At 43.6% G+C, this 22,149-nt stretch overlaps 1 protein-coding gene across 1 annotated transcript; it reads left to right on the top strand.

Annotated features, from left to right (window-relative positions):
* The first annotated feature begins 1,037 nt into the window (after positions 1 to 1,037).
* dnaaf10 (dynein axonemal assembly factor 10) lies at positions 1,038 to 20,304 on the top strand. Its single transcript, XM_080199992.1, has 9 exons — positions 1,038 to 1,239; positions 3,698 to 3,798; positions 6,886 to 7,016; positions 8,926 to 9,027; positions 9,563 to 9,678; positions 11,702 to 11,836; positions 16,364 to 16,461; positions 17,706 to 17,926; positions 19,763 to 20,304. The coding sequence occupies exons 1-8, from the start codon at positions 1,054 to 1,056 to the stop codon at positions 17,911 to 17,913; spliced, it is 1,077 nt and encodes a 358-aa protein (XP_080056118.1). The 5' UTR covers positions 1,038 to 1,053; the 3' UTR covers positions 17,914 to 17,926; positions 19,763 to 20,304.
* Positions 20,305 to 22,149: the final 1,845 nt, after the last annotated feature.

Raw genomic sequence — 22,149 nt, 5'->3', positions numbered from 1 at the left:
GTAGGCTTACATTAACACTGCAATGAAGTTACTGTGAAAATCCTTGAGTCACCACACTCCAGCACCTGTTTGGGTGCACTGAGGGAGAACTTATTAGCATGGCCATTAGTTAGCACTGCTGCCTCACAGCACCAGGGACCTGGGTTCGATTCCTGGCTTGGGTCACTGCATGGAGTTTGCACTCTCTCCTTGTGTCTACATGGGTTTCCTCTGGGGGCTTTGATTTCCTCCCATAGTCCAAAGATGTACAGGTTTGGTGCATTGGCACCTAACCTGTACAGCATACCCCTTAGTGTCCTGGGATGCTTTGGTTTGAGGGATTAATGGGGTAAACATGTGGGATTATAGGGGTGGGGCCTGGGTGCAATTGCTGTTGGTGCAGACTCGATGGGCTGATTGGCTTCCTTCTGCAGTGCAGGGTGTCTATATTTCTATGTCTTTTGGACTGTGGGGGTAAACTGGAGCACCCGGAAGAAACCCCACACAGACACGGGGAGAACATGCAGATTCTGCACAGACAGTGACCCAAGCAGGGAATCGAATGCTGTGAGGCAACAGTGCTAAGGACCGTGCCACCATGCCCTGAATGACAACTGCAGATATGAAAATGCATTCAACGAATAAATTTGGAATACGGGGCCAGACCTATTGTAAAGTGATAATGAAAATGATGGCGATGAAGATGAGGATGGATTGTTGTTAAAAACCCAGCTGCTGGCAGATGGCCGCTGTGGTGACAGTATGGAGCAGCGGGGCTGAATGGCCTTCGCCACGTGGTGTGCCACAGCTGGTTTGGCCGCACATGCGCAAACCTGGCCAGGGCGGGCCGACCGCACATGCGCAGAGCTGGGCCAGGGCCAGGGCCGCGCTGGCCGCACATGCGCAGAGCTGTCAGGGACTCGAAATGCACATGCGCAGAGATGGCCACGGCCGGGCTGGCCGCATATGCGCAGAGCTGGCCAGGGCCAGACTGGCCGCACGTGCGCAGTGCTGGCCAGGGCCGGGCTGGCCGCACATGCGCAGTGCTGTCGGGGTAGTGGGGGAGGGGACACTATGAGCTCGGCGCTGGAGAAGCCGCAGATCATCAGCCACATCCAGAAATCCCTTAACTACACCCTGTTCGACTGCAAATGGATCCCGTGCAGTGCCAAATTCGTCTGCATGGGCAACTTCGCCCGCGGCAGCGGCGTGCTGCAGGTCTACGAGGTGTCGCACGGCGAGCTGACGCTGGTCAAGGAGGTCGGTGATCGGCCAGGAGAGGCCCAGGCCCCGGGGGTTGCCATAGTGACCGGAGCTACCTTGGGGCAAACTTTCTTTCCGGCCGCTTTTCACAACAAATAAGAGCAAATACATTTCACTTTGAGTTATTTTTTAATGTTTACACGTTCACCCAGTTGCTTCTTATCTGACCCTCTCTCTTACCCAAACGTGTTTCTTTAAATCATTTAAAAAAAAAGTGGGCAGCACAAAACACTTAAAGTAGGGAATTAGTGAGTGGTTAGGATCTGCAATGCACAGCCGGAGTGTGTGGCAGGGGCAGCTTCAATTGTGGCTGTCGAAGAGGAATTAGATAATTATCTGAAAATAAATTTGTGTTGTGGGACTAGGCAAGCTGTATTTGCAGGGAGCCAACACGTACATGATGGGCTGACCGGCCTCCTGTGCTCCAACGATTCTAGTTGGATTATTCTCGTTTTAGCAAAAGGAGCTGGTACAGACATGATAGGCAGAATGCCCTGTTGTATTGCATTACAGGAACAAGTATTTTTCATTACATTGCATTCAAAGTACAGAAACAGTCCATTTAGCCCAAATATTTAAATGAAGAGAGATTGCAGCACTTGATGGTACAGAGGGATCTGAGTGTCCTGATACATGAACCAGGAGAAGTCTTTTTGTCATACAGAATTTGATTATTGCTGACATTAAGACATTTTGTTGAAACTTTTCTTAATGTCCTCATGAGGACAATCACAAGAAATACCAACACAAAGTCTAGCAACACCAGGTGAAGGGAGCAGCTTTCCTCAAGCTCGTGATTCCAGATCAGCCTGTTAGACTTGGTGTTCTTATTGTTCCCACCCCAGCCTAAGGCTAGTACCTCCACATCAAGATACCAATCTTGAAAAACAATAACTTTATACTGAGAAGTGGTTTGCTGATTAGTCAGCAAGTGGACTCTGATTGGTGGAGGCATTACCATAGTTAATGGGGACTGACAGTTAACGGCCAAGCATTGTTTGAAAATTTAAACCAGGCATCTGTATTCAATAAGGAATGAATCAATTATTTTGGCTTACTTTGTTTGCACCTGTTTCACACTCTGTGCATTAGTACATGCAGCTTTTAGTATCACAAGGTGAGTCCAATTGACAATCTTAAACAGCCCTCCCATCGTATGTTGTTTCACCCATCAATATCCTTCCATTTACTTTCTCCCTCAGTTCGTGGAGTTGGCTGCACATTCCCCTCTGAATCACAAGGCGCTGGGGCTTAATACCCACTCTAGCAATAAAATCAAAGCTGATTATGCAGTACTGAGGGAGTGCTGCACTATTGAATGTGTAGTCTTTCTGATGCAACATTAAATCAGTGCTGCTTGGGTGGGTGTAAAAACTTCCATGGTAGTATTTTGAGGATGAGCAGGGGTTTGTTGACTATAAATTGGCTGCTCTGTTTCCTACGTTACAATAGTGACTACAATTCAGAACAGCGCATTAATAACTTTAAAGCACTTTGTGACTTTTGGTGGTCACTAAAATGGTAATATAAATGCACTTCTTTTCCTTTTGCTCCTTGAATGCAACTATGCTATTCACTTCAGCTACTCCCTGGAGGAATGAGTTCCACATTCCCATCACTCTGGATAACAAGGTTTCTCCTGAATTCCCCAATTGGATTGACTGATGATCATATATTTATGGCCCTCTTGTTTTAGACTCCCTCATAAGTGGAACTGATTAATATCACTTTAATATGTATTTCAAATCATAATACGGATGTCAGTGATTCTATTCTCAGACCAGAAATTGAGTCTGTGATGGAACAGTATAATTTGAGCATCTTACATTGTGATTGGATACAGCACAGCTCTGTGTAAATAGGAGAAATATGTTAAAGCATCAGTATAATTTGTCAGAAGGTGGTAGGATGCCAGCTGATGTCTGTTAGTCAGTGTCATGGTTTGGTCAATCACAGAGGTTCCAATGAGAGGTAAGCAGAAAGTGAAAGACAAATCCTTCTGCTTCTGATGATGCCCAAAACCTCCCCTTCTGTGTGTGGGAGTGGCAATGCAGGAACATGGAACAGAATTGGCAAAGTACTACTGTGATGAAGGTTGCCAAAACAAGAAAGTTACCACCTATACTGCTGCAGGACATCTGGTGTGTAGCCAGCTAACTGCTTGAACATTGTTGGTATTATACCAAGAGGTGTCCTTGGCTGAGTTGGGCAAAGCTTTCCTTGTAAGAGTTTGTTTCTTTGCTCACAGTGATAAGGTGACAGCAAATTTACCTTGCTGTCGGCATTACTCTTTGATAATGTGCTGGGAGACTAAATATAATCAGAGTCTCTCCAACAGCTTTATTCTGCTCTCACAATAGCCTTGGTGAAACTGCCTTAGAATTCAGAATTGAATGTACTGCTTGCCGAGCCACTTAATCCTCATTTTCCAAACTTGAAAAATAAATCTTTTCAGATTGAAAAATCGAAACCTTTTAAATGCGGCACCTTTGGAGCCACTTCTTTGCAACAGCGATATCTATCAACTGGTGACTTCGATGGAAACCTGCACATTTGGTATGTATTCAAAACCTCGCGAAGCCACAGTTGTACATTTGGAGCTGTGACAAGAATGAAAGATTGTTAAGTAAATAACACCTTGAGAAGGATGGTCATTTTGAAACCTGCTAGGGCAGTCTCTCAGGTCACTGGCAGCATTTATGGGGCATCTAAATTTTCTGATTAAAGGTGTTTGACTGCTGAATGTATTGCCAAAGGGTGGAATTATCTCAGCTTTTGTAGTCAATTGAGGAAGAAAATCCTTTCCTTGTAATCATTCCAGGCGTAAATAGGCAAATTGTAAGTCTTGGAAGTCCCCCTAATGGCTCTGAGTGTACTTTCACCACGTGGGCTGCAGTGGTTCAAGAAGGCGGCTCACCACCACCTTCTCAAGGGCAATTAGGAATGGGCAATAAATGCTGGCCTAGCCAATGACTTCAACACACTGAAATAAAACAAAACTTTGTAAGTTTTGGTTTTCTGCAACTGTCTCAGTTCTTCGTGAATTAAGCTGACAATTCCTGTTTAATAAATTATGGATGGCCTAGTATACATTTTATTATCACATGCCATAATAATTTCTAATACCTCATGCAATGTTACTTTGGTGGGGAGGGGTGTGCTCTGTGGAATTTTGTAATAATAGCACAAAATTCCACACACGGGTGTTCGTTTTTATCTGGCAACTGATTTTAGTTACATATGGGCTGATCGGAAGCACAATGGCAAGCCTTGGCAGTACTTTAAAATAAAAGCAAACTACTGTGGATACTGGAGATCTGAGATAGAAGCAGAAAGTACTAGAATAACCAGCAGGTCTGGGCAGTATCTGTGGACAGAGAAACTGAGTTAACATTTTGAGTCCTGCCTTTGAAGCTGGCTCTGAAAAGTCATATTGGACTCGAAACGCTAACTCTGTTTCTCTCTCCACAGATGCTGCCGAACCTGCTGAGTTTTTCCAGAACTTTCCATTATTATTACTTCAGTATTTTGGCAGACATTATTGTGGATATCCATGGTCACACGCACCCTTATAGGGCATGGAACATAAAGGTGTTGGTTAGACTGATCAATATTTAGCATTAATCTGTGATGATCCTCAGGGGCCTTTACAATTTGAAAATATTTGTCTGAACAATACTAAGATTAGTGGGTTAAACAATCAGGGCAGGTTATATAAAACTATCTTGTATTTCCCCTGAAATTAGAAGATTCGGGGTAATTGATCATGGTATTTAAGGATTAGATGGGATAGAGAAATGACAAGCTCTTTGAGACATTTTGCTGTATTAAAGATATTATGTAAATGCAATTGTTCTCACATTTTAACACCGTGAAACCACTCTGTGCTTCACATGAGCACTTTTGGACAAAAATTGACACTAGTCCAAAAATTAAATATTTGGAGTGGTAATTGAAGGTCTGGCCAAAGATAAAGTTTGTTTTCACAGTGTTTCTAAGGAGGAGAGGGCGAGGTTTGCCAAGGCCAAACCCTAAGGTGCACCAGCTGAAGGAATGGCCTTTTGGCTAAGATCAAGTGTACTATGTGTTCTTATGGCCAAGGTCAAGCGTCAGATCAAGCCCAAGATGGGGTGCAATGCCTTATCTTGTCAGCTTAGATCTTGTTTCTCCCTCTTGTGGGAATCTTGAATTGGATTCCATTTGAAATTGGTTTTTGGAGCAAGCAAGGAGATGGATTTGGATTTGCCCGGTCCACTGTGACCATTGGCTTTGTAACTTTAAGAATGGAGTAAAAATTAAAAAGAAGGATATGTGAGATGAGCAAGAGACCAGAGTTGGAAAAACACAATTGTCAAAGAGTCATGAGGCTGCAGGAAATTATACAGATAGGATGTATTTTAGAGAGCCTGTAACAGCAGGAAATGTGGCGGGCATGAGATAATAATTTTCACTTGTCTTCCTCCTTTTCGTTTTCTGCATGCCACAGCAGATTAAACAGTGGAGGCTATAGACCTGTAGGGGGAGGCATGGCCTGGTGGTACTATCTGGTGGCTAGACCATTAATCCAGAAACCCAGCTAATGTTCTGGGGACCTGGGTTCAAATCCCACCACGACAGATGGTGGAATTTGAGTTCAATAAAAAATATCCTGAATTAAGAATCTACTGATGACTGTGAAACCATTCTCGATTGTTGGATCTGGTGCACTAATGTGCTTTAGGGAAGGAAATCTGTTGCCCTTACCTCGTCTGCCTAGGGCAGCACATGGTTAGCATTGTTGCCTCATAACATCAGGGACCTGGATTCAATTCCTGGCATGAGTTACTGTGTGGAGTCTGCATGTTTTCCCCATGTCTGTGTGGGTTTCCTCCCACAGTCCAAAAGATGTGCAGATTAGGTTGATTGGCCGTGCTAAATTGCATCTTAGTGTCAGCGGGACTAGCAGGGTAAATGTGTGGGATTGTGGGGATGGCTGTTTGGTGGGCTGCTGTTAGTGTAGACCCGATGGGCCGAATGGCCCCCTTCTGCACCGTAGAGATTCTATGGTTCTACATGTGACACAGTAAGAAGTCTCACAACAGGTTAAAGTCCAACCAGTTTATTTAATAGTAAACCCATAAGCTTTCGGAAACGCTGTTCCTTCGTCAGGTGTGTGGTGTTGTGAGACTTCTTACTGTGTTTACCCCAGTCCAACGCCGGCATCTCCACATTATGTCTATGTGTGACTCCAGAGCAGCAACAATGTGATTGACTCTCACCTGTTTTCTGAAGAAGGGTAACTAGGAATGGGCAATAAATGCTGGCCAGGCAGTGATGCCCATGTCCCACAAATGAATAAAGTAAAACCTGCTCAGAGTCAGCTGCAAAGAAGTGGGCATATCAGCAATTTTCCACCATCATGTACTAGGACTGTGATGAAAAATTGTCTTTTCAGTCTGAACCAATGTCCTACCTTCCTATGCCAGCCTATCTGAAATTGCACCTGACAGTACATTTTAAAAAGAAACTCCAGCAAATTTTTGTGAAATGGCCTCTGCTATTTTTGTGATGTTATAAGTGGTTTCAAAGTCACTTGAATTCTCTGCCAGGTTTATTCTGGGGTTTTTCTGAGTTTTCCTCACCTTTCTCATTTCCTTTACCCAGGAATCTGGAGGCTCCAGAGGTGCCAGTGTATTCAGTGAAAGCACACAAGGAGATCATAAACAGCATTGATGGTGTTGGAGGCCTGGGCATTGGGGAAGGAGCCCCAGAAGTGGTTACTGGCAGCAGAGATGGTAAATTTCATTCAAATTATTCCTCTCTTGTGACCCTTAACCTGTTTTCTAGAGTCTGTTTAAATACTGCAGTGATGAAATGGATTGATATGTATGTGTTCACTGCTAAACCCTGGAGCTTTCCTCCAGTAGTGTCTGAACATATAGAAATTTCTTAATTATTATCCTGAAATCACAGAATGGTACATTACAGAAGGAGGTTATTCCGCCTATTGCGTCTGTGCCAGCTCTTTAAAGGAGCTATTCACCTCAGTGTCACTTATAGAATTCCTACAGTGCAGAAGGAGGCCATTCAACCCATCAAGCCTGCACTGACCACAATCCCACCCAGGCCCTACACTGGTTACCCCACATACTTACACTGTTAGTTCCCCTGCCCCTAAGGGGCAATTTAGCATGACCAATCAACCTAACCCGCACATCTTTGGACTGTGGGAGGAAACCAGAGCATCTGGAGGAAACCCATACAGACATGGGGAGAATATTCAAACTCCACACGTACAGATGATCCGAATTCCTCATAGCACTGCATATTTTTCCCCTTAAAGTATCATTAGGATCTCAGTAAATCATGATTTACTTGAGCTTTCTAGATACGTATTGTTTGTGGAGATAGTATTTTCACTTGTAGAGCAGATTTTCACAGTGACTTCATCGCAGTGTTAATGTAAGGCTACTTGTGACACTAATAAAGTAGATTTTAAAGTAAAAGAAAGGAAAAGGTGCCAATGGTTACAGAACTGTCTGGAGAGAGCTGGCGGCAGAGTCACTGTTACTGGACTAGTAATCTGGAAACATGGGCTCACAGCATCTGGTAGAATTTAAAACTCAGTTATTAAAATCTGGAGCTGCAACCTAGTCCATGAAATTATCACACAAACCCACTCTGGCTCACGAATCCCCTTTCAGCAAGGAAATCTGTCCTTACCTAGTCATAGAGGTTTACTGCATGGAAACAGGCCTCTCGGCCCAACTTGTCCATGCTGCCCCTTTTTTTAATCACTAAATTAGTCCCAATTGCCTGCATTTGGCCCATATTCCTCTGTACCCATGTTACCCATGTAACTGTCTTAAGCGTTTTTAAAAGACAAAATCGTACCTGCCTCTGTTACTACCTCTGGCAGCTTGTTCCAAACACTCACCACCCTCTGTGTGAAAAAATTGCCCCTCTGGACACTTTTGTATCTCTCCCCTCTCATCTTAAACCTATGCCGTCTTGTTTTAGACTCCCCTACCTTTTGGAAATGATATTGACTATCTAGCTGATCTACACCCCTCATTATTTTATAGACCTCTATAACTTCACCCCTCAGTTTCTTGTGTTCCAGGGGAAAAAGTCCCGGGCTATCCAGACTCTCCTTATAACTCAAACCATCAAGTACTGTAGCATCTGGAGCCTTTAGCGTTAAGATTCTCTGTGCTGCTTTTTAGTTGCATGAATGGACCATGTAAGAAGTCTGGCGTGATATACACCTTAAAGGTAGACTCCTTAGCAATGTGCTAACACAGTAGATCTATTCTTAAAGAACCCACTTGAAGCAAAATAATAGATTATGCTTTTTCTGGACAATTTGCTGATGTCATTACATTTTGTAGAACAAAATCAGATGCAGATGTCAGTGAGGGGTAGATTAAACTTGATTGCTTGGATTTGGCTTGTTGAAAGTTGCTGACAATGTCAAGGTTTGCTTTATGTGCCATTTACTCACTGTAAATGAAACTGGGCAGGATTTTCTGGCCACGCTTGCCGGAAAATTCCGCCTGAGGCCAATAGACGTTTGCATGGCCCGGCCCCACTGCCCGCTGCAATTCCTGTGGCATGCAGGAGGGGAAAAAAATCCCTCCTTTGTGAGTGAGCATTACCTCGTGCAAATTAGTGAATATAGATTGTATTTTGTGCTTTTGAAAGGAATGGTAAAAGTCTGGGACCCAAGGCAAAAAGACACTCCAGTGGCAAACATGCAGCCCGCAGATGGAGATACAAGGCGGGATTGTTGGTCTGTAGCATTCGGTAGGTGTTAAATATAATTTATATATTTTATATATACGTATACGCACTCTGATTTTTCTTGATCCTATGTTTGTATTGAAATCGTCCGTGATGATTAGTACCTTCGCAGGAGAACTTGGGGAGGAGTTGAGTGTGCATTGATGTTTTACAACATTATTCTTTACTTTAAAATAGACAGTGCCCTGCGAATGGGTCAAATTTGACCGTAATGGACATAATAAGCATGAGATTATTTGAACTGAAGATGGTTTGATATATCAAATGGCCTTCAGTTTCAGAATTTGACTATCGATTTTTTTCCTGACTTTTAATAATAGATGTTGTTTGTAGGTGATGTATGGGCACATGGAACAAGAGAGTTTTTCTCCATACATTATCTACAGCTTGACTAATTGTGTGTTTAACTTGACTCAATATGCAACAAAGCTCTAGAACATCAATATTATTTCAGATTTCTCTTGTTCTGAACTCCTGGCTTCAGTTGACTTTGTTCTTTTTCCTGAACTCTCTCCTTTGGTGATGCCTTCATGGACAGGTCATGCGTACAGCTGTCAGGAGCGCTGTGTGTGCGCTGGATATGATAATGGTGATATCAAGCTATTTGATCTAAGAACTATGTCGCTTCGCTGGGAAAAAAACATCAGGAATGGGGTAAGGAATAAAGCAGATTTTAACCTGGGTGCAAAACCCAGAAGCTCCCCTTCTGGTTGTGACATGGTGATTACATGGCAGAATGTAAAAACCATGACACAATAGCGAACATCTTGCATCACATGATTTGCAGTTCGCTATTTTGTAGTAACTGCTTTTTAAAATAAACTTTTTTCCCTCTTTGTGTTTTCTGTTCCTTCAGTCTCTCTGCCTTGCAATTCTTTCTCTTGTCTTGCAATTGATGTGTAAGTTTCTATTAGGGCCATTGCTCACAACCACAAGGAAGTGCCTCCACTTTCTCCTTGGATGTAAATAGTACTCTGGGAGATACAGAAAGTTAACTTTTCTTCCTGAGTTCCTTTCCTTACTTGTAAACAAGTTGAAGGGTGGAAAAATTGGAGAAACTATATTTATTGCTGGAGGGCTGTTTCTGCTGTGAATATTCAGAAAATGGTTTTAGGAGAAAGTGTCACAATAACCCCTAACTTCATGACCTGCTGCAAACTGGGTAGAATCGTTCTGGTCCCATGGAGATTTGGAGAAGGTGTGAGGGCCTGAACCAAAGTGTGTTGGGGCTGTTCCCTGATGTCTGGAGGTTTTCGAGAAGGTGAACTCCCTGAGGGCAGCAGCTGCCTGCCTGTCCGTGGCAGGGAGACAATCATGGCATTTAACAGGGCAATTAGCTCTTAATTGTGCTCAGTGAAAATCCTGCTGAAAGGTTGTGTCAGGAGCCTAGAATCGCAGTGATGATGGCCTCATGGTGGGATGTCAGAGGGCGATTGGGAAAATTCAGCAGATCTGACAATGTCTGCGGAGAGAGAAGGTGTTAACTTTGAGTCCAAAATGACCCTTTTTCAGGACACAGGCTTTTGTACATTATTGGGCAGAGTTTTCTCCCCTTCACACTGACAGCCCTTACTGCTTCAGGTCTTCATTTTTATTCAACCCTCCAAAGATTTTTGACAGTGCCTCCAATGTGAAGCCATCTCCATCTTCCTCACCTCTCCCTATGGGGCTGCTGACCATTCAGCCTTGTGAGTCCCACCTGTCCTTACCCCTGGCCCCTTTAACTCCCCCTCCCTCCCCTGCCAGCCCCTTTAACTCTTCCCCTTCCCAGGCCCTCACTCGAGTCTCCTAACAAGCACCCCCGCCGCCCCCCCCCCCCCCCCTTCCCCTTCCCCTTCCCCTTCCCCTCCTGAGACTTACCTGGGGATGCTTGTAGTCCCAGTTTTGACCACAACTCTCTTCAGGTGCTGATGGGACTCTAGAGTTGCCAGGGCGGGCTCTGCTGTTCTGAAGGGCAGGAGTCCCAAACTGCAGTAATTAAGACTGCTCATAGAGTATTATTGCTCAGGGCAGCAAGATTTCACCTTGATGTGGTGCCAACCAACTTCCTTGTAAAATCCACCTCATGCACCCTTCCTCTGATCTCTCTACAGAGACAGGGGTGGGACTTTCCAACTCCCCGTGCTGTGTTTTATGGCGATGGGAGGAAGCCCACCATTGGCTGATCATCCGGTCACACTGCTGTCTCCGACCTTTCCCATTGTACCCCATCTTCGGATGGGGGGGAAATCACAACGGGGAAGATTTTCCCTGCGGGAACAGCTAGAAAGTTCCGGCCAGTGTGTACTGATTTGAAAATCATGGAACACCTGGCTTTTGTTCAGATTTGTCCAGAATGACACTTGGTTTAAGCCACTCTTGAATGAAGACCGGAAGATGGGCAATGAGTGTGGATGGCTGTCAACTTTGAAGGGGTTGTGCCTTTGGTTTAAAACAACAATGCCAGCTTGTCCTGCCATTATTTTATATTCTTACAATTACTTGGTATTAAATAACAAAAAACCGTTTGATCAAGAAAAAAAGTAACTTTTTTCATGAATTCTACATTTGCATTTTCCACACATCCAATGTAATAAACCAAAATATTTATTGGGTTTCTTTTTATAATAACATTTCCTTTCTTTTAAAAATGAAACTTTCTGGACATTGACAGCCAAACATGTTCTTGTTTTTACAGGTTTGTTGTGTTGAGTTTGACAGAAAGGATATCAACATGAATAAACTGGTGGCCACTTCCCTGGAGGGAAAGTTTCACGTGTTTGACCTGAGGACCCAGCACCCGACAAAGGGTTTTGCTTCAGTCAGTGAAAAGGTATTTAATTCTGAGGAGGCAGAGTTCCCGTGGTCTGTAAGGATTGATACAGAATGATGCCATACAGGAAGTTTACGGTGCAGAATGAGGCCATGTGGCCTATCGTGTTCATGCTGATGGCAAAATGAGCCAACCAGCCCAATCCCATCTCAATGTTTTGTCCATAGCCCTCCACGCTGCAGCAGTTATGGCGTCCCACCTGTATTGAGGCTGCACTCTTACCTTTTCTATATATATCATATATATAAAGTTTATTTATTAGTCACAAGTAAGCTTACATTAACACTGCAGTGAAGTTACTGTGAAAATCACCTAGTCGTCACACTCCTGCACCTGTTCGGGTACACTGAGGAAGAATTTAGCATAACTAATGCACCTAACTGTACGCCGTTCGGACTGTGGAAGGAAACCGGAGCAGCCAGAGGAAACCCAAGCAGACATGGGGAGAACGGGCAGACTCCACCCAGACACTCAGCCAAGCTGGGAATCGAGCACGGGTCTCTGATGCCGTGAGGCAGCAGTGCTAACTAGTGTGCCACCATGCCGGGTTTGATCTAACTGTTTGTTTCATAAGCAAATGCCACAGATTGCCACATAACACACTAATCAAATATAGAATTATACAATGGTTCCATCATAGAAGGAGGCCATTCAGTCAGTCATGTTAATGCTGGCCTTCGAGCATAGAAACTAGACGTAAGGGTAAACCTTTCTGCCTGCTCCATCATTCATTTTGATCATGGCTGATCATCAAATTCAATATCCTGGTTTTGCCCCACCGCCCCCCACAATGTCCCTTGATCCCATTAGCTCCAAAAGATTGTTCCACTCTCCTGCCTTTTTCCCTCTGGCCTGGCAATTTCTTTTCTCTTCAGGTAATTATCTAATAAGTTTTTGAAAGCCATGATTGAACCTACTTCCACCACTCTGTCAGGCAGTGCATTCAGACTCCAGCCTCATCACAAGTAGCACTTATTGAAGGAACTAACCTGAAATCTACTCCTTATCACAAGTATCATTGTGTAAAATTGCCCCTTCAGCGCAGCCATTTAAACTGTCCAAATAGTATATCAGATGTCCACTTACCGTTACTGACTAACAGAAAATATTATAACATTCCAGTTGATTCACAGCAGTCGAACAGTGAGCATTATCTCAAATACTCAGTGCCAGACAAAGCTGAGTTAATGGATGGATGTAATCTTTCCTAAATGGTCCTCAACATCAATACTCTGGGGAAATTCTGGACTGAGTGCAACTAAATCATAGCATAGCTTCGCTAATCAAAAAATTAAAATAATGTTTCAGACAGCAATCATTCCGAGAGCAGCACTCTTGCTCCTGTCCTGTCAACCAATGATTTGTGCACAGTGTGAAATCATTATTGCTTTTTTTCTTCACGGAGAGGATTTGGAATCTGTAGGGCTCTCAAGCTTTTAAAGCAAAGTGAAATGGCACAGAGTTGGAAAGGTTGCAGGAATGAGCAATGTAAGCTGAAAGCAGATAATTCAGTTCTGGAGAATTTACAATGCACAGTCTTATGCGGTGAGCATCTGCCACCTCGCTCCCAGCCGAATAACCAGATATTTGACTTGATTTTGATTTATTTAATGACGTATATTAGTATACAGTGAAAAGTATTGTTTCTTGTGCCCTGTATAGTTCATAGAGAAGGAAAGGAGGGGGTGCAGAATGTAGTGTTACATTCATAGATAGGGTGAAGTGTAGATCAACCTAATATGAGGTAGGTCCATTCAAAAATCTGATGGCAGGAGGGAAGAAGCTGTTCTTGAGTCGGTTGGTATGTGACCTCAGACCTTTATATCTTTTTCCTGATGGTAGAAGATAGAAGAGAGAATGACTGAGGTGTGTGGGTCCTTGATTGTGCTGATTGCTTTTCTGAGGCAGCGAGAAGCGTAGGCAGAGTCAGTGGATGGGAGGCTGGTTTGTGTGATGGACAGGGCTTCATTCATGACCCTTTGTAGTTTCTTGCAGTCATGAGTAGAGCAGAAGCCATATCAAACTGTGATACAACCAGAAAGAATGCTTTCTATGGTGCAACTGTAAAAGTTGATGAGAGTTGTAGTGACTTGCCAAACTTCCTTAGCCTCCTGAGAAAGGAGAGGACTTTCTTAATTATAGTGTTGGCATGGGAGGACGAGGACCAGGACCCATTGTTGGTGATCTGGACACCTAGAAACCTGAAGTTCTCGACCATTTTCACTTCATCCTCAGTTGATGTAGACAGGGACATGTCTTCCACTATGCTTCTGAGGCTGACAACTATCTCATTTGTTTTGTTGACATTGAGGGTGAGATTATTGTCGTTACACCAGTTCACCAGATTCTCTGTCTCGTTTCTGTACTCTGTCTCATCATTGTTTGAGATCTGACCCATTACGGTGATGTCATCAGTAAACTTGAAAATCGGGTTAAAGGGGAATTTGGCCACAAGGTCACAGGTGTATAAGGGATATAGTAGGGGGCTGAGAACACAGCCTTGTGGGACACCGGTGATTGTGGAGGAGATGTTGTTGCCTATCCTTACTGATTGTGGTCTGTGAGTTAGGAAGTTCAGGGTCCAGTTGCAGAGGGAGGAGCTGAGCCCCAGATATATTTGGGATCTCAAGCAGTTGTTCCTTTGACTGCAGAGGCCTAAATGCTCATGAGGGACAGTTCTTTTTGTGTGGCTTTAATCGATAAGATGCTAATGGGTGAATAGAGTGAGGGAGGACTCGAGGTTTGGATAAGTTGAAATTTTCAGAGGGTAGGCAAGGTAGAAGGCTGGTCAGGAGAATGTTGGAGTAGTTGAATCTGGGGGGTTATCAGAGGCATGGCGGAGGTTTTCACCAGCAACTGTCTGTGTATGTGCTGAGAGTTAGAAGAAATCAGTTGCCAGGAAACTGGGGAGCTCTTCACTGGAGAGAATATGACTGGGGTTTATGATATGAAAGATGTTATCAGTGGTATTCCCTGTGCAGCTCTTGTTACCATGTGGAAACAAGATGCGGTTACAGGCAGAGGTGTGTTTGTTTAGGCAGACCGGTGTCCAGTTGTGACTAATGGAGAAGGATATGAGCATGTTCAGGGTTCTGGCAATGATGAGAAGAGCCTTTAGCTGTTATTGTGAAAGGAAGGACTGCGCTCAGTCTGACTGCTCTACTCAAGTCATGGAAGCATCTTGTGCTTCCCTTGATCCCAGTCCTTTAGCTGATGCCCCTGGAACTGACTCCTTCCCACTCCTTTCTCCAGAGGTTTGAAATTGAGCCCTCTGACCCTCACTGTTTCCACTAGAGGAGATGACTGCGAAGCTGTGAGCAGCTTGTGGCTCAGTTCCTCTTTGTAGCAGGGTCGGTTTGGCCAGATTGTAAGATTCAGGAGCCAAACTTACCTAAAGATAGGCAATCGAGCACTTGTAAGTAATTTTAAGGTACCTTATTACAAAGCAGAAGTTTAGGCATGATGCATTTGTTAGATATACAGGAAAAGTGTACAACTTGTAACACTGGGAGCAGAATACAGATCCCGGAGGATGAACAGATGGCCGAGTGCGTGTTGGTCTCAGTCTGTGGTGGCAGCATTTCTGGCCTCTAGTTAAAGTGTTCATGAACTCTTCCCTCGATCTTCCCCCATCTTCCCCCTTCTTCACTCATCCACCTCCAGCCTGAAGAACCTGACTTTATTTCTAAGGGCTGGTAGTTTACTCTGTGTCAATCACCTATCCAAAGACTTCTGACCAGGACAGGTACACGAGATGTCAGGGTGGTCACTTTCTCCCACTCTCTGTCACTCAGACTTGATGCCACAATTTTATTTATTGCGTGTTGGGGAAATATTAGATGAGTTTGTTCTTCACCCCGTTGCTGCAATCTGAAATGCACCGTTTGAGAGGATGGCAGAAGCAGTTTTCATACTAACTTTCAAAAGGGAATTGGATAAATAACTTGGAAAGGAGAATATTTACATCAGAGCAGAGAGGGGGGGGGCAAATCTAACCCTTTCAGAAAACTTGTACAAAAACAGTCGGCTGGATTGGCTTTTTCTGTGCTGCAGAAGCTGATCAGTGATTGCAGCTCCTCGCCTCCCCTTCAAGAGCTTCTAAAGTCCCTCGAGAATCCCTGCTCCAAAATCAGTCAGTGTGCCAACCTGATGCACATGAGGCCTGTGAGTTAACATTGAGTGGGGCTCATAATGATGGCCTCGGGCAACTTTCACTCTTGCTCATCCACCTGTCAATCACCCACTCCCAGTTAAAATAGTCCTGTGAATTTGCCACAGCGGCTCAGCCTGTGGCCAGTATGTGATGCTGGTGTCAGCTGTCCACTGCTGTGGTGAAATGCAAGGCTTGTGTACTGTTGCAGAGATAGCATTTACAGAGCTGCTAATTACTTTCAGTAAAGTGTGTGAGTCAGATCTCTGGTTATTCTTGTTGATAGGCAGGGCAGGTGGTGTTGCTCTGTCTCTCTCTCTCCTGTGTGTTTTTTATATATAAACACAATGCATATGTGTGTCTGCTGCTTTTCCCAGGTGTATAAGTCAACCATCTGGCAGGTTCGTCACTTACCACAAAACAGAGACATCTTCATGACAGCGGGAGGATCTGGCAATCTGCACCTTTGGAAATAGTGAGTTACCTTCTACACACAGTAGGGTGCTTAAATGCGTGTGAATTGTAGGTAAGTTTGAGCTCAAACCTGAGGCACTTTGTTTCTGGCTTCTGTTAAGGCAAGAGGCCGGGGAACTGGATAATAATGTATATTACGGAGCCTTCAGGTGAATGGAAGAGAATAAAAACAAGTTGCCAAGAAGAATTTTATTATTTTGTATTTTTCAATGTTTGTCAGACCGCGATGCTGATTTCCACATCTTCCCCCCCCCCCCCCCCCCCCCACCAGCAAACCCCTCCGTGTCAGTACAGGCGAGGGTCCCATGTCTTTGAAACCCCTTAGTGTTCAACATATCTGAACCCGGCTGAATTTCTGGATTCAAATAACTTAAATAGGCTAGTGGGCCAGCTTTGGCTTGGATGGGATAAGGGGATAGGGTGCGGGAAAGGAAAGGGCCTTGGTAAATGTTCCGTCAGAGATTGATGCAGACTTCTGCAATGTAGGGATTCTGTGATTCTTTGAACCTGTAATATGTTCGATGGTCATTTTATGTTTAATGGGTGCAACGATAGCCTAAGTGGCAAGAGCAAAGCTGAGCTCTGATACATATTGATACCTTAGAACAATTTCTAGTTCATTTTTTGTATAATTGGATTTCCAGAAGTTTCTATGAGGAAAGAGGTTGAGTACAATTTATGGGATGGGTTGATGTTGGTTTTTGCTTTTATATTTAAGCTAAATTTGCGTTGGAATTTCCTAGCAGATACCTTGGTAATTATTATTTATATGAGCGATGCAGAGAATTTAACCTTATTTATTATTGTCTCTGTCTTGCCCATCGAGTTCTGTTTGGAAGTTTTTTTAACTTTTTGAACAGTTGCTCACAAGAATTGTTAGTAAAAAGAACCTGTCTAACTCATAAATGAGAATCAGTGCGAGATAAATGTGCAAGATAAAAGTTTTACAAAGCACCATTTACTGATATGAACAAAGAACAGTACAGTACAGGAAACAGGCCCTTCGGCCCTCCAAGCCTGTGCCGCTCATTGGTCCAACATTTTGAAAGAATATTGAGCTGAAAGGCAGTGGAGTTGGATAATTGGAAAGTTCCTTTAAAGAGCTGGCACCCGTGCAATGGGTTGAATGGCCTTCTATGCTGCATCATCCCATGATCCCTTTTTTTGTTAGATAGAAGCTGAATGATGTGGTTGAAACTGAATGTCTGCTGAATTGACACGTTGCTCTCCTTGTGTTTTTCCCAGCGAATATCCTGCCCAGCGCTCGAAGAAGGACTCTGAGAACATAGACATGGGAGTCGCAGGCACAGTCACACTGCTCCAAAACGTGACCATCTCCACCCAGCCTATAGGCAGCCTTGACTGGAGTCCGGATAAGCAGGGTCTGTGTGTCTGCACTGCATTTGACCAAACAGTCCGAGTTCTGATTGCCACCAAACTTAACCGAGTTTAGCAAATGAGTCAAGGTATTACACAAACTGCTATCTCCATACAACAGCTTAGAGTGCGATATAAAATATCTCAGGATGAATGTAGTAGGAATTTCTAGGGGATTCTAAACTTATATTGCTGAAAAAGGAAACATGCTACTGAAGCTTTTGTCTTGCACTCATCAGACAGGTGGATTCACTTCCCTCAAAGATCCAGAACCTGTAATAAATATCAATAACATGAAATTACTTCGGATATAATTTCCACTTCATTGGTAGAACCTTTATGAACCCACTAAACAATGGTATACAAAACCAGTTGCTCAGTAAGACTCATGTGGAAGTTTGTTCCCAGGTAGTCAGTCCGCTGAACAAATTCTCCTGTGCAACTTTGAGTGACTGACACAGCCACCCTTCCTAGCTGCAGCAGTGATACCTTAGAGGGCTGTGGCTTTATTACCCCTTTTCTCTCTGTATAAGGTAATATCTTAAATCGAGTCATCTGTTTGGGTTATTGATCCTATCCTGCTCATGCAAAGACAACCTGTATCTGGTTATTTCTTGTTCTCAGTAGGAGGTTTCTCCAGCTACCCGCCAGCAGTAGATATGATTATTGTATCTTGGTAAAGGCTGGAAGGAAGCCATTCAGATTTCCCTGAGAGGCCATTGTCTAGTCATTTTCTATAGACAGGGTTCTGGTGGAGAGCCACCGCCTCAGTGAGGTGTCCTGACACATCTGTGTCTTTGTGTGTGTTTCTTTCCTCAGTCTCTTTTTTTCAGTTTCATATAAGCTTTGGCTGTCGATGTCTTTGGTCAGAATTCTTCTCCCTTTGTCCCAATATCCTCTGCACTCCATGTTCCTATCAACTGGTGTGAAGTGCTGCAAGTTGGTTCACACCATAACTGGACCCATTTCAAGAGTGGCTAAATGGGTTTTAGTGGCTGTCTGTTGTTGCAACCTGCTATTCAATAAATTTGTCATTTCATCCACACATACAAGGCAGAATTTAAAAAAAGCCTTATAGAAATACACAAGATGTTTGATTGGACAAACACAAGACTGCCAAATCTCAAATGAGTTTAAAGTACAGGAGAAAAGGATGCTGATTGGTTGGCAAGTTAACTCTGATTGACTGAGGCATTGCCAAGGGGAAACGGGGAACAGTTAGTTTCCCAAATGCCTGCGTACTTCAAGAAAAGGTGCAAGCACTGAACACGTGCCTTTTGTTTTCAGAGCAGTCCTGTCTATGAATGAACATCACTTCTAGCGAGCGGCACACTGATTAGCACTGCTGCTTCACGGCACCAGGGACCTCGGTTTGATTCCGGCATCAGGTCTCTGTCTGTATGGAGTTTGCACATTCTCTCCGTGTCTGCATGGGTTTCCTTCGGGTGCTCCAGTTTTTTCACATGGTCCAAAGATACACGGGTTAGGTTGATTGGCCATGCTAAATTGACCCGAGTGTTAGGAGGATTAGCAGGGTAAATATGTATGGTTATGGGAGTGGGGATTGTGGTCGGTGCAGACTCGATGGGCTGAATGACCTCCTTCTGCACTGTTGGGATTCTGTTCTGTGAAGCGTAAATGAGATACACTATGAGCTTGACTGATTATATTGATAACACCTTGACTAATCAAAGCTGATTTGCCAACCATTCGGCATCCTTTTCTCCTGTACTATAAAGTGTAATTGTTTGAAATTTGGCGTTCTTGCATTTGTCCTGATAGAAAGCTTCAGCAACCTGTCTCTTTTTAGCAATATTCAAGCTCTGCCCTGCCAACCAAAACTTCCGTTTATCTATATTTCTTTTTGAAAAATAAGTTCCAAGATGGGCTGTTTCATTTATTTGCTTTGTCCTCTTTCTATGTAGGACATTCTGTACCGAATATCTTACCTTTCAGCGAGGGTGGTGGCACTGTGCTGGCTGAACTGTGTCATCAGGTTACAGAAGATTTTGGGGAATGGATTCATGTCCCATTTCTCATCTGGAGGACGTTTCTCTTCTGATGATGCTCCATCTAGTGGCTTGAGTGAGGATTGCTCGAATGAAGTGTAAACCTGGCTGGCTGTTTTATGTTCTGGCGCGTAACTCGATACTCGAGCGAAGTGATCTCTGCAAACTGTGTTTCAACTGTTCAAAATATTTATTTTATTATAAAGGACAGTTAGCCGTTTTATAATTTGAATTTAAACTGGAAGCATGGCACGAGTGTGCGTATTCTGTACTCTCGCTCAGTTAAAAGGTTTTCAATTAAAATAGATTTTGAAGGATTTGCAATTTTCCTTGTCATACTGCTGAAAAGTGTTCACATAATAGGGGCATCCAACCTTGGCAGCCGGAGCTGGATGTTTACAGAATCAGTGACTGGGCTCATTTAGTAAGAAGTCTCATAACACCAGGTTAAAGTCCAACAGGTTTATTTGGTAGCACAAGCTTTCGGAGTGCCACTCCTTCATCAGGTGAGTCTGATGAAGGAGCAGCGCTCACCTGATGAACGGGCAGTGCTCTGAAAGCTTGTGCTACCAAATAAACCTGTTGGACTTTAATCCGGCGCGGTGAAACTTCTTACTGTGCCTACCCCAGTTCAATGCTGGTATCTACACATGGGCTAATTTATGCAGGAGTACGCACCTCTGTGTATAAAGGGGAGAATTCCATATGAGTACCCTAGTATGAGACACCGCTTTCCCATCATGTTTTCAGCCTCTACTTTTCCTGAAGTTTGCAAACCTGCAAGTTTCAGAACTCTAAAGAAAGTTGGTCTGGAGAACCGCTTAAAGGCTTATTTGTGATTGGTGCAAACCGCTTGCTTCCTGATTGGTGCATATCCAATGTAGTGAGATGGGTACTTTTTGCCGCATGTTAATTAACCTGTATCCAAACTGTTTCCTCCAGTGTTAGGGGTGAGGGGGCAGGACACATCTAAACTCTGTTGCTATCTTCAGTAAGGGGGAAGAAAAGCTCTCGCTGGGTTATTCTGGTTTCTCATTGGGAGTACAGTTCAGACATTTTATTTTGCCTAAATGAAGTAAATCTGAAAACCCTTTCTGACAGTTTTTTGCTGATTTTGTTTCATAGTTGAGTTTGGTATTTGCCTGAGATTATCAGACATTTTGAATATTATTATGTACACTCGCATTAGGAAAGTGTCCTCAAAAATTTGTCACCTCTCAAATAAACTGTACAAAATGTAAAGATGTATTCAAATGTTTGTTGGATCTTCATTTCCAGAGTTCCACTTTGTTCTCTGCCACCATTTCCTGGCCAGCTGAGTGCTTTGTCATGCATGTTGAACCCATCACTAAGTTTTTTTGTTTGAAAGTGACTGAATTGGTGTAGTGCCTTTCTTCAGACTGTCCCAAAGTGCTACACAGAAAATGGACTACTTTCAAAGTGTAGTCATTATTGACTTGTGTCCCACAAACAGTAAATGAAAAATGACTGGTTCTGTGATGATATTTGAGGTGTAGGCATTTGTCAAAACTCTTTCTGTTTTGAATAGTGCTGTGGGATGTGTAGGATTTCTGTTTGTCAAAAAGAATGTAAACTTTCTCCCACTAGGGCTCACTAAGGACAAAAGAGCTCAAACACAGGCTGACTGTTCTAATTTGTGTATTCCCAAATGTGTGTTTAATCAGTGAAATCACGCTGGTTTAGAATCATAGAATCCTGAAGTGCACAGGGAGGCCATTTGGCTCATTGAATCTGCACTGACCACAATCCCACCCAGGCCCTATTCCTATGCATTTATCCTAGCTAGTCCCACTAACACTAAGGGGCAATTGACCATGGCCAATACATCTAACCTATACATGTTTGGACTGTGTAAGGAAACCAGAGCACCCAGAGGAAACCCATGCAGACACAGGGAGAATGTGCAAATTCCACACAGACAGTGACCCGAAACCAGAATTGAACCTGGGTTCCTGGTGCTGTGAGGCAACAGTGCAAATTTAATTAGCATTGAGTCTGCATCCAAAACCATTTTAGCCAGCGTACGTGAAGTCAAATGGGAAATATCCCAGCCCTTACTAACTGTACTAGCCTTTCTCGTTTAACTGGGGAGTTGGACTGGCTGGTCAGTCATCAGTGCTGTACTGTGGAACTGCAGACTTGGCTGTATTATCTGGTCAACTGTTCTGTTTTCAGCTTCTAAATCTGGGCACAACATCTTGGAATCAATCACAACCTCAAAATCTATTTCACTACCTCAGTCATTGAGGACAGTTACTTATAATTTAATAGCTCCCTCATTT

The sequence above is a fragment of the Carcharhinus amblyrhynchos genome, chromosome 12 (genome assembly GCF_965287045.1).
Source record: "Carcharhinus amblyrhynchos chromosome 12, sCarAmb.v2.hapA, whole genome shotgun sequence".
Taxonomy (NCBI): Eukaryota; Metazoa; Chordata; class Chondrichthyes; order Carcharhiniformes; family Carcharhinidae; genus Carcharhinus; species Carcharhinus amblyrhynchos.
Note: the sequence above shows the minus strand (reverse complement) of the source record. Positions and strands in the feature narration are given on the sequence as shown.

Bases quoted from the DNA above. Each gene is read 5' to 3' on its own strand.
- dnaaf10 (XM_080199992.1), top strand. From the start codon at position 1,054: ATGAGCTCGGCGCTGGAGAAGCCGCAGATCATCAGCCACATCCAGAAA. The intron at 9,028-9,562 runs GTAGGTGTTAAA...CTTCATGGACAG, and splicing joins TTGTTGGTCTGTAGCATTCG to GTCATGCGTACAGCTGTCAG. The intron at 9,679-11,701 runs GTAAGGAATAAA...TTGTTTTTACAG, and splicing joins AAAAAAACATCAGGAATGGG to GTTTGTTGTGTTGAGTTTGA.